A 12,365-nucleotide genomic window follows, 5' to 3' on the forward strand; every position below is an offset into this window, starting at 1 on the left:
GCCAGAAGATTTTCAGTAACTATTAGAAATGACAGAAAGTGAAAATTTGGAAAACTATTTACATCTTAGCTATGTCTAATTTGAAGCAATTTAATACCTAGGTAATATCTACAACCCCTACCCCAGTTGTAAATCACTTGCACCTGAGTTGAACTAGTGACAAGGATTCAACTTTGTATCATCTAGCAGTTACCATGATACCTTATACAGGGCAGCTGTCACTAAGTGCTTCAGTAATGGAGAGAGTGCATACTTGTTTCAGTGGGACCTGGTCACCTACATGTCATACAAATACAATGTCTACTTACTATATATTTGTAACTTAAAATTTTATTTTTGGTTTGTTCAGTTAATTATTGAAGATTGATATATCTGAAACCTATCATGGGAAGAACAGTTGCCAGAGGTTTGACAGAAATGCAGCTTCCTTTTTATTTATTTTTTTTTTTGGGCTAATTGAAAACTTTGTGTTTAAAATTAGTAGTTATTTCCTTAGTTAGGTTAAATCTTTTTAGCAGCTTTTGGTTTACTAAGTTTAGAAAGGTTTTTGAAAGATATATTCTTGGGGGAAATTTTGATTCATGGGCAGTTGTAGTAAATTCATTCAGATTTTTTTTGTTTATTATTATTGGAACAATGTGCCTTCTCTCTAAAAAGTGATTTACCTTGTCCTAAAAAGTGACTTTATTTTGTCCAATTTCTTCATTTTAGGAATAGCAAAGCTGTGTTCCAGAAAGCTTAAATAATTTGTTGAGGGTCACACATTCAGTTAGTAGTGGAATTAGGATAAGAACTTAGATCTCAAATTCAATAATGGAAATATTTTTGCACTACAACGATGATGCCCTCCTTCAGAAATGAAGATCACTGGCATGTGCTTTAACTTGACTTTCTTCCCGTGGCAGTTGGTTTTTGCTCTCACACACTTGCAGGTCCCTTTTTTATCAACAGTGCATTCATGAGTCAAATTGGCCCAGCTGAGGGGTATATGGCCTATTGTTACAAAATAGAATTAAGTTTATCGACTTGATAGAAATCAGTCTCTTTTTTATTCCTCATTAATACCATTTTTTTCTCACCAAGAACTCAAGTCTAAAATTTGCTTTACACAGCCTCATTGCTATGTACTTGGGGTTTATAAGAATCTTTGCCAATTTACTGAAAAACTACAAAATCACCTGTTCTGTGGATTGACAGACTCTTTTTCTGCTTTGTCAGTTATCATTTCAAATGTAATTTTGCAGATTTGTTTTTCAAAAAAAAAACTGCCAAGTTGTTTTTATTCCATGATGTTAAAAATTATTTGGAAAACATAAGTGAATAAGCATTGTTGTTTCAAGATATACGTCAAAAATATTTGAAACTGTTCAGGACTGGATTTTTTTTTAATGTTTTTGCTAATTCATACTTTACTTATGAGAGGGCATTTTTCTTTAAATTTTCTTTGTTTCTATATGAACTGTTTTAACAGTGACTTGATCGAATCGAGTCATGTGTGAAACAAGTGACTTGTCAAATAATTATCACTTACAATCAGGAGAACTGACTCATTCATCTATAGTTCTCTGACCCAGAAGTAGTCATCTCATTTTCAGTCAATTGGATCATTTTATTGTTAACATTTTACTATTTTTCAATTACTTCAAAGATAAACTTAAATTTTCAGATGCTGTATGTTAATTTACTGTTAATATTTATATGTTATTTCATTTTTTTCTAGTACATAATTTATGTAAAAACATGGATTTATAATTTTCCTCTTTTAAAAATCAGTTTTCACTTCTGTAAATCAAGGTTTAATTTTTTTCACAAAATACTATTTTTACCATTTACTAGGAGTATCTATAAGAGGTCCAATTGGCTTGGAAAAGAATGGCTTTCCTGATCTTTTTTTAGGGGGGAGGGTAGTATATTTATAATCTAAATCTATTATATTCTTATCGCTGACACAATATTACTAAGGATATATTTAGAATATAACTACTTTCCAGGTACTTGATACGTTTATATTTTAAAATTCATGTCTTGTTTCACACCTGGATTCCAAACATTAAGCATGTATTTTATATATGTAACAGTATTCCAAATATTGAAATCATTTTTAAAGGGACTGTTAACAAATCTAGTCACCCATAACTAGACCATGACTGACTTTTCCACAGGGGAAGAAGAGGTGAAGGTTTCGACCATGCCACTGTCAGCCTCTTCCCATTCATTACAACAAGGACAGCAGCCTACAAGTCTCCACACTACTGTGGCCTGACAACAGAACTGAGAGGAGAGGATTAGACTCTGGGGAGCTTGCATGGGCAACTGGATTTTTGCATGATTCCTTTCTGATTTTGCATTTAATGTATACACCCAAAAGAGACAATATAAACGTTCCTTATGCCTACAACTAGCGTGTTACCTCCTAGTTGGTGAAGTATTTCTTCATTAGGCCTTTAACATAATTTATTAGTGTAATGATTTTGGCATTGTTTCTCATGAGTGATACTATTTCTAACTCATAAAAATAAACTTGTAGTACTAAGCTCCCAGGTGAGATTAGCTAGAATTTTTCTTACTTTGGCTCTGTTACTGAAAAATTATACAAAGGTAATGGTAGTTTCTTGTTTTCTGGTTTGTGAAAAAAATGATAATATCTTAATCTGAAAATTTTGGAAATTAACAAGATAATGTCTATTCTTTGAATACTTGAGAAGAAAGAATACATATAAAACAAAATTGGTGGTGTCATTTAATGCTCAGAAGGATATTGTTGGCGATTGTTTTAGTTGTCTAGATTTATGTCCTATATTATGCATTATGTGTGTAGAAACTGTTTTGTTCTCTCTTTTGCACTTTTGCACTTTCTTTTTGAATGGTTGTTAATTATGCATAGATGGTTGAAAGATAATTATTATAGCCTAAATGCAATATAATCTCTTTTCTAATGCACTGCCTAGTATACCAGGAAATGCCTCAAAAACAGAACTTCAGTTTATAGTTGACTTATGTGAAACTTGAATATGGAGTAAACTTTGTATGTGAGAAGCAACTATAGTAGTGTAACATTGTTACTGAACAAACAATAATTCTGTGGGATATTGTCTTGAAAATTTCATTGCTTAGTAATTAAAATGTGATAATAAGATAATATTATAAGTACCTGACCAGAATGAGACTAAGGCAGAAGAGAAGAGATTGGGTGTCCTCTAAAATTAGGCCACCTAAATTGTAACAGGTAATTTTAATCAAGAGAATAGTGGAGTACTTTATTAGGACATAATGTGAAGTGATATTTCTGAAAACACGTTTCTTGAAATAGTTTTAAACTAATAATAAAAGAAAAGAAACTGTACTTAGTTCTGAGCAGTGAACAAAAGCTGATTCAGAAAATATGACCATACTCTGCCTAAATGAAGCATCTGGGAAGAAAGGGAAAGTCACACCTCCTCTTGAGATTTTAGCCATTGTGATAAAAGGTATGCTTTAATTTGTTAAAATATGGAAGGGGATAATGTGAATACAAAATAAGAAGCCTAGAGATTGAAAATAATAATAATAGAATATGTCATTAGGAGATGATACTTAAAGTCATGTTGAAGTTGGAGTTTTCAAGGTTACCTCTATATAAAATTGGATTACTTTCTATATAATGTGACAAATTAAATGACTTTATCCCAAGGTACAGTGAGGTAAACAAAAATCTATTCTTAGATATCCTTAGATTTGGTTAACTGAGGCTGTAGAAGCAGGTAATTGTCTAGCCATTTAAGTTATTTTTGTAAAATTCTGCATAAATATCAATCTCTAATTTTTATCTAGAAGTGATTTTAAGACATTACAAGAACATTGCCAATTTGGAAAATACCAATAAAATACTGTAGACTTATTAAACATCAGCCTTTTACTATAGCTTAATTTAATTATGGTTTTCATTTTTGCTGTAAGAGGCCAAGACTTCACATGTCTCCTGTGGGGCTGAGGCTCCTGGGCCTTGTTATTACAACAAAAGCTGGCTCCTTGTAGTGATGCTTACTAGCTCAAAGCTTTCTCCAGCCTTCAGCATTAGACTTTCATGGTCTGGATCTTCTTACAAAGTCATAGCAAGTGGTTAGCTCCATTTGCTCCTTGGTATTGAGAGACATACCTGTTAAATGAGGCTTCTTTCCTTTCTCATTCATAGCCAGTGCGGGAAAAATCATCAAGTATTTGCCCAGATTTGCCAGAGCCCTAAATAAAATCCCAAAACGATCTCCCTGCCTGCTTCTCCTTCCCACCCCTACTTTTTGGGCAATTAGACTTTAACTTCTGAATTTTTGCGTAGAATGGCTAAACGTGATCTTTGACCCACTTTGTAATTCCTAGACCTTCTTTGTAAGCCTTGCTTACCTAATATTTTGAATATATATTTTAAAAAGCTAAAGTCTTAAAATTGTAGTCATAATTAATTTTACACTAAAGCACATCACATAAAAGCAGCCACCACTTCCCATAGCAAGCAAATTGAAACCAAAATGGGAGAAGAATGAGAGACTCTTTAAAAGCTTCAGGTTTTTTTGGTTGTTGTTAAATTCCTTCATGATGCATCATGTGCAAGGAAAACTTAATATACTTTTACATCCTTAACCTTTATAAAGTGACTAGTTTTTCCCTTAAGATAGGAATTTTTAACCTGGAGCCCAGACTTTTGAGAGTACATACAAAATTGTGGGTTTATGTGCATGTACATATGTCCATTTTTCCTCTGGGGAGAAGATCCATAGTTATTCAATTTGCCAAGGATTTGGTAATACCCTTCTCCCGTGGGGGGAAAAAAAAGAACAACTGCCTTGAAATGTTTTTAGTGCCACTGTAGGGAATAGAGTCCTGTACTGAATGATTTTAGTTGTATGATGAATGATAAGTGCCTCTTTATTTTCTCTAAGATTCCATTAGAAAATATTTTTCTGACTAATAATGCTTTTCTTTTCATTCTGTTATTGAGTTTTGGTTTTTCACATTACTTTTGCATATTCTCCCCTTATTTCGACAAAGCATTAATTAAATATTTGAGTACCTATGCTGTATAGTGACTTGAACTAGATCTTGTGCGACATAAGGTTGAATAAAATACAGACCCTATCATCAAGGATAATTCTAGTGACAATTATATTTCACATTATTTCTATCAGGTTAGCTCTTGATAATATTTTAATCACAGGAACCACCAAAGCAGTCCAGAGTCATTTTATTATTTATCATCTCTCAGTAACTGCTCTGGTAGTGGCAACAAAGGGTATTGAATACTTATATTTCAAAATTTAAAATTTATGATAATTTGGAGGGGGGTGAAAAAAATCTTAATAGGAAAGACATACATTCATTATTCTATGTGTGTGTGAGCTCATGTCTCTTACTCTTAGTATCCTAGGAATTAAGTAAACCCTTCTATGTAGGTATTCCTTTAAAGAAAACAACTTTAATGCATTTTGTCTGTACACATTTCCACTGATATGACTTCTGTTTGTATGGTGGTCGAAGTACTGTGAAGACTGCCAGAGCTCTGGTCTGCTGTGACACAGGTCCATAAGGAGGTGCTCTCACAGAGGTATTGCCTCAGAAAGACAGAGAAAGGAACAAATCGTAGCTGCTTTGAAGTCTTACAGTGGCCTATAGGGGTTGGGATAGAGCAGTAAGAAAATCAGCTGAGGTATTTAGGTACAGGTTAGCTTGGATAAGTGTGCTTAAAGCCTTGAAAACCAGCAGAGTTTATTCTTGATGCAAATATGGTCAGTGGTAGAGAACTGTAGGTTCTTTGCAAAACTGTAGCTTGATTGTAGCATTTTAAGAAGAGCAATTGGGCCGGGCGCAGTGGCTCAAGCCTGTAATTCCAGCACTTTGGGAGGCTGAGGCGGGCGGATGACGAAGTCAAGAGATTGAGACCAGCCTGCCCAACGTGGTGAAACCCTGTCTCTACTAAAAATACAAAAATTAGCTGGGTGTGGTGGCGTGCACCTGTAGTCCCAGCTACTCGGGAGGCTGAGGCAGGAGAATTGCTGGAACCTGGGAGGCAGAGATTGCAATGAGCCGAGATCGTGCCACTGTACTCCAGCCTGATGACAGAGCGAGACTCTGTCTCAAAAAAAAAAAAGAAAAAGAGCAATTGGGTAACAGATTTGATTGCAGTTAGGACCAGTTAGAAAGTAATTCCAATAGTATGCCATTGCTGGCCAGCCAGTGCAAGTAAGTTGGCCTAGACTAGAACAGTAGAGGTTGGAATGGAGAAGAACTATGAATTAAAAATTGGAAAGCATAAGAGCTGAGAAAAGGCCATCAGATTTGGTTAGATCTCTGGTGATCTTTCAAAATGTAACTTTCTTAGAAAGGTACAGAATGGAGGCCCATCTTTTTAGGATTCATGAAGAAAAGTCAAGAATATATATGCAGCAATCATTGACTACGTAGTGTTAAGACATTTGACAACAAAGTTGAAAAGAAAAACAAGATGCTAACTAGATGGGTGGTAGATTTTAGGAGGCATTGCTTTAATGTAAGGGAATAGAAGAACCTAAATATTTAAAGGCAGATCATACAGAGCCAATTGAAAGGAAGAGATTGACAGTGCTGAAGAGAAGATAGGCTTATTCAGTAGAATAACAGATGTCTTCAGGTGGTGGGAAGAGATAAGCTCCTGAGACGAGTATGTGGGTTAGCTTAAGAGAGGTGGGCTATATTTTCCTTTGTGATTTGTAAGATCAAGAAGAACCTCGGGAAAGAGATGAGAATTGATGAAAGGTGTCATATCAGTCATTATTAAAATGCATTATTGTTTGAAAATGGGGTAAGTGGAATTGGGAGCCTGTTAAGGAGATTAAAAAAAAAAAAAAGTGCTCTGTGAGAATAAGCCCAGAAATGCATTAGAAATAGTTACTGTGTAAAGATAAGAGTCAGCTTAAAGATATTTAAAGTTCAAATATATATGGTTTTGTATGTTCCTCTGGTTTAACACAAAGCATCAGGAGTGGAAAAAGCAAATATGGAGAGTTTGGTTAGAAGGGGAAAAAGAAAAAGAGATACTGAAGAAGACCACATTGAAATGCATAATCTTGTGCCAAGAAGAGTCTATTAAGGCAGTTTCCTGTGAACAAATGGTGTGAGTGATGCGGAAGGGAGTTGAATGGTTTTAGATTTTGGTGATGACAAAGGACATGTTAATGTTGTTAAGGGCATGACAACTAGGAGACGGTGGTCACTGTGATAACCACTCAATGCTAAATGATGATGGAGAACCACAGAAAGGAGAGGGCTGGAGGTTGGAAAGAAGCCTGGCTTTTGTAACCCCTTGTGTTCTCTCCTCCAGTCTTTTCATGAGTATGGGAAGTCAAACTATGTGAGAGAGAATTGTAGAAAGCATGGAAGCAATTCCATGAATCCGCAGTTGGGTACCTGGGGAATCCTGGGTCAGGTTTTCTGTGAGTTGAAAGTGATCAAAGGAAAACTTCCTTCCTCGAAGCAGGTAGGAGGACATGGAAGCAGAGTGCTGAGGAGGACCGGGAAAAGCCAGGGAAGAGATGAGACAGGTGTAAGTAAGTAAGTCCCAGTAAGTGTGAGTGATTGGTAGAAATGTTATTTATGCTGTGAAAGATTTAGACAGAGGGATTAGGTATGGGATATAATGAGTTTGGTAGTTGAGGAGCCCATATTACAGGTGATGTAGCTTCTCCCAGCTCACAGGCAAACTGGAAAGCTTTTTTGAACATGGGCTTCCACCTATGATGGGAAAGTATCTCTTCTTACATAGTTGGGTTAGGTCATTCTGCTTTATTCATTTATCAAATAAGAATTAAAAGTAATGTACTGGTGAAGAGTAGAGAGAAATTAAAAATTTTATTATAACAGGTTTTAAAAATATTTTGATAATTTCCCCCAAAGAGAATGTACTATATGAATAAATAAAATCTACAAATTATTGGGCTAATTTCCTCTTGTTTCTTGTATTTTGTATACTTAAGAGGTAACCTTTCAGAAAGAATTACTGAAGAAGTAGTAGAGCAGGGTGAAGATACTGTATGCAGTCATCCCTAGGTATCTGTAGGGGATTGGTTCCACAGATAGCAAAATTCTTGTATTCTCAAGTTTTGATATAAGATAGTACAGTATTTGCATATGACCTACCTGCACATATATGGGAGGCTGTATGTTTTAAATCTCTAGATTACTTCTAATACCTATTACAATCTAAGTGCTATGTAAATAGTTTTTTAGAGACTAATGACAAAACTTGCATGCTTAAGAAATTACACAATTTTTAAAAATATATATTTGAGGCCAGGCACAGTGGCTCACGTGTGCAATCCCAGCACTTTGGGAGGCCGAGGCGGGTGGATCACGAGGTCAAGAGATCAAGACCATCCTGGTCAACATGGTGAAACCCCGTCTCTACTAAAAATACAAAAAAATTATCTGGGCACAGTAGCGTGTGCCTGTAATCCCAGCTACTCAGGAGGCTGAGGCGGGAGAATTGCCTGAACCCAGGAGGCGGAGGTTGCGTTGAGCCGAGATCGCGCCATTGCACTCCAGCCTGGGTAACGAGCGAAACTCCATCTCAAAAAAAAAATATATATATATATATATATATATTTTTTTTTTTTTGAGGTTAGTTGACTCCACAGATGTGGAAGCCCCAGTCGCCTGGGTCCAACTGTGTTGTCGTGTATTGTTTTTTTCTCCTAGTCAGTTAATAGTAAATATTCCTAGTTTGGAAGCAACCTGAGTTTTCTAATACTAAAATAGTTTTAAACTCACTCTATATATGTCAGCTGAAATACCAACTGTGACATTTAAAAAGGATAATGCTTCCAAGTACAAATCTTGCTCAAGAATACTCTGTTTGTGAAAGCTTACTGATGGATTGCGAAGCCACTGCTTCTTGGACCTCCTTACCACCCTGTGATTTGCTTCTGTGAGTTGTAATCGAGCCACCTAACATTGCTGGTCATACTAGCCTTCCACTTCTTAGGGGCTATTTCCAAAGAATCACTCTTGTTAATTCAAGATCCATTAAGGAGATTCTACTCTGTTTCTTGGTCTTTTAGAGAGTCTTCTCTAGGTTTGAGTTAGAGAGAAATTGAATTTAGGTACCTAGAACTGAAAGCAAGCCTAAACAATCTAAGCCACTTGAGAATTGCACTGAAGTACACCGATGTTCCATAAAACAGCTTGAAGTTGTTGACCTTGATAACCAGTTCATTTTCTCCAGGTTCCTCTTGACTACACTTCCTAAGGCAGCTATTGACTTCCCTGTCTTAGCCCACTTTACCTTTATTCTAAAGGTTCCTGGAAGCTCCAGGCTGACCCTGGAACATACTGTGCTTAAAACAATTTTGTTATTCCAGCTCCTGTTGGGTGCTCAGACCCACTATTGTGCTGTTACAAAGCAACATTCCAAAATGCTTTTTCCTCTCATATAATTTATAAAGCTATTAGTTCACCCCACTACCTTTCTTTTTTATAGAGATGAAATTCACATAACATACAATTAATTATTTTAAAGTGTATGATGCAGTGGCCCAGTACCATTCTTTAATTATCTCAATGATAAAATAGCAGAATAAATAACCTATTCTGCTATAAGAATTTTAGCCTGTTCCTTGTTAATAGCTCTTCTAAACTCTGTGTTTTACCCAGTAGGCTGAAAGGCAAATGTTAAACCTTAAAATATTCCATATTTCTCTATGGCAGTACTACTACAACTTAAGCTTGTGAATCAGGCAAGTTTTATACACCCTTCCAAAAAGGTTGGGGGGTGGGCAATGCAAGGAGCCCTAGGCAAGAGATACTTAGGAGATTTGCTTTTCTGAGTGGTAAAAATATTTGAAGCAACTCTGAATAGTTTTAAAATGCTAGTAATAGTCTTACTGTCTTCATGACATTTAATTAGCATTATGTAAGAAAGAGTTTGTTTAGCAAAGGTAAACCACAAACCTAGCTCTCTTTATGCATGTGTGGTTGAATGTGTATTTTTATATAAAGCAGTTTTCAGTTAAATCCTCCCCTTTTTGAATGTAGCAGAGGAAGATGTCTCAGGTCATTTCAGTGACCTATGACCTATGTCTATTCATGTATTTATTCCTGCTGTGTTCTGATTAATTCATATCTTCAGGATAAATTCTGTATCTTTATTGACTTTCTCCAATTTTTTTATTTTTTTGAAGGAACCAAAGACTCTATTTAAATGCAGTAAGGTTATGATATTGGTGCCCACTTCACCCTGGTCATGTTATTTCTGAACAAGTATTTCATAGCTTTTTCTCATCAAATTCCAATCCCACTATTAGGATACCCATCAATGACACAGTCTTTGGGAAAATCCAAGGAAAAGATCATTCAAAAATGATTTGTATTGGAATCATGAAACTACAGAGCTATGAATAAGTAAATATAACATAGCCTTTAACAATCTTTCTTTTAAAGACCAAGTAATAACAATGATGATAATAAACAAGGCTCCAAAGGATTGAGATTTGTCTATAGTCACATTCTAACAACAATTTAAAGTTTCTTTAGCCTTCACCATGTAAATGTGCTTTCATGCATGTAACTCACTGGAGGAAAAAACTTTTCTTTTTTCTTTTTTTTTTTCCTACTTTAAAAAAATTTCAGTGTTATAGGAAAAAACTTTTAAGATTCAGAATCTCTCTCTTCTCTAAACATTGTTGTGTCTTACAGTTTAATTATAGTAGTTCTCTCAAGTCAAGGGCTTACAACTGTGAATATCGTTGCAAACAATGAATTTGAAGGCTTTCAAAATGACCACCAGCTGGCAGCTGTTATCATTTCAAAGCTGCTCTGTAGGTTTTCAAGGCTGCCCTATGTTAAATGTGACCCAGTGATCTTGGAGTAACTTTAGAAGGGGAAAAAATTGTAACCTTGCAGGTACTCTTAAAATAAACTTATGGTAACTACATAATTACCAGTGTCAGAACTAAAAGAGTAAAACAGAGGTGGAGTTTAATTTACCCAGGATTTTTCTGCTGTGCCAAAGAGAATTTAGGGGCCAACACATAACCACTAGATTGGTGACATCTCTAATATTACAGAATAGAAAAAACCTTATAGCAATGCACCAAAATGTATTACATACATACTAAAGGTGTGATCTCAGATTCATCTTTGAAGAAGAGCTACCCTGTGCTACACCATGTAGAATGATAGCATATCTGCTGATTTTTTTTTTTTTTCCAATGAAGGAAGTTGTTGTTTTCAGCATAAGGAAACAGGGAGAGCTCCACAGGGATTTAAAGATGATAATGCCATCACCATCTCCAAGAAGAAATGCAAGAAATCTGCAATCAACTTTTGTAGCCTAGCACTATTTCTTAATATAGTGAGATCTTGGCGCAAGGACTGCACTAGCATTTACACTCTGATATCAGACTTGCATACTGAAATTCTCTATATGGAACAGAAAGTAGTGATCTAGAACTTTAGTGGGATGCTTTAAAACATTGTCATGTTATATATTGGCATTTGCAAGAAGTCTGTCGGCTGTTTATTTTTATTTTTTTTCTTTATTACATCTATATGTTTAGTAGGCATCTAAAGTTAAAAGATTCCCTGGGTTATGACTTCTTCATCAGCCAAGTAGGAAGTTTTCTCATTGGCCTTAAACTGAGTGTTTGGTTACAGCCATAGTTCCACACAGGTTTTCTCTGTTAAAAATGTTAGTTTCTATTAAAATTAATGATTATGGATTGCTGATACACATATATATACACACACACATATATACACACATAGTCGACTCCCCCCAATTCCCATTTAGAGTAAGATTTGCTGCCAAGTATGCATCTTTTTCCTTCTAAACTCTTAATATTTACTAATTAATCTACCTGTAGTCTTCCCCTGGTTCCAGACAAGTGTAACATATCTCGATTTCTAGTCTGGCCAGTGTTGATAGATGTAAACTCCTAAGACCTCACCTGCATTTTAAATGGTAGATGACTATTTAATTGAAATGAAGCATATTATTAAGTAAGGATTTTAGATAATCTCCAAATAAACACACAAAGCCCTGCAACCTTTTTTTTATAACAAACTTTCAGGTTTTAACTGTTGACTATTATGAGTCTCTTGATAGCTTGTGTTCACCTCTCTATCCAGTTTCTTTTTCTTTGGACAAAAAAAATTTCTCCATGTAATTTACCACAGTTAGCAGGGAGGTCATGACTAAATCTTAATGATCTTAATGAACACCACCTGTATGATTTTTCTACTGGATCCCTGATAGGACTGAATTTTCCCTTTTCTTTTCTTTTCTCTCCTTTTCTTTTCTTTTTTCTTTCTTTTCCATTTGAGACAGTGTTTCACTGTGTTGCCCAGCTTGGAATTCAGTGGTG

The 12,365-nt window shown here is 35.3% G+C and overlaps 1 protein-coding gene across 7 annotated transcripts in view; it reads left to right on the forward strand.

Moving 5' to 3' along the window:
• The window catches only part of CNOT4 (CCR4-NOT transcription complex subunit 4), a 144,094-nt gene that overhangs the window by 113,712 nt on the left and 18,017 nt on the right, over nt 1-12,365 (forward strand). For 2 of the 7 annotated variants that reach the window (XM_012465733.3, XM_012465734.3), the window contains exon 11: nt 2,163-6,618. The exons of the other annotated variants lie outside the window; for them this stretch is intronic. In XM_012465733.3, the coding sequence (XP_012321156.1) occupies nt 2,163-2,263 (101 nt within the window). In that variant the 3' untranslated portion in view covers nt 2,264-6,618. Of the gene's footprint in view, nt 1-2,162; nt 6,619-12,365 lie in introns of those variants that run through there. 7 annotated transcript variants of the gene reach the window in all.

Source organism: Aotus nancymaae, unplaced genomic scaffold (assembly GCF_030222135.1).
Source record: "Aotus nancymaae isolate 86718 unplaced genomic scaffold, 86718_ANA_hifiasm-v0.15.2.pri h1tg000002l, whole genome shotgun sequence".
NCBI lineage: Eukaryota > Metazoa > Chordata > Mammalia > Primates > Aotidae > Aotus > Aotus nancymaae.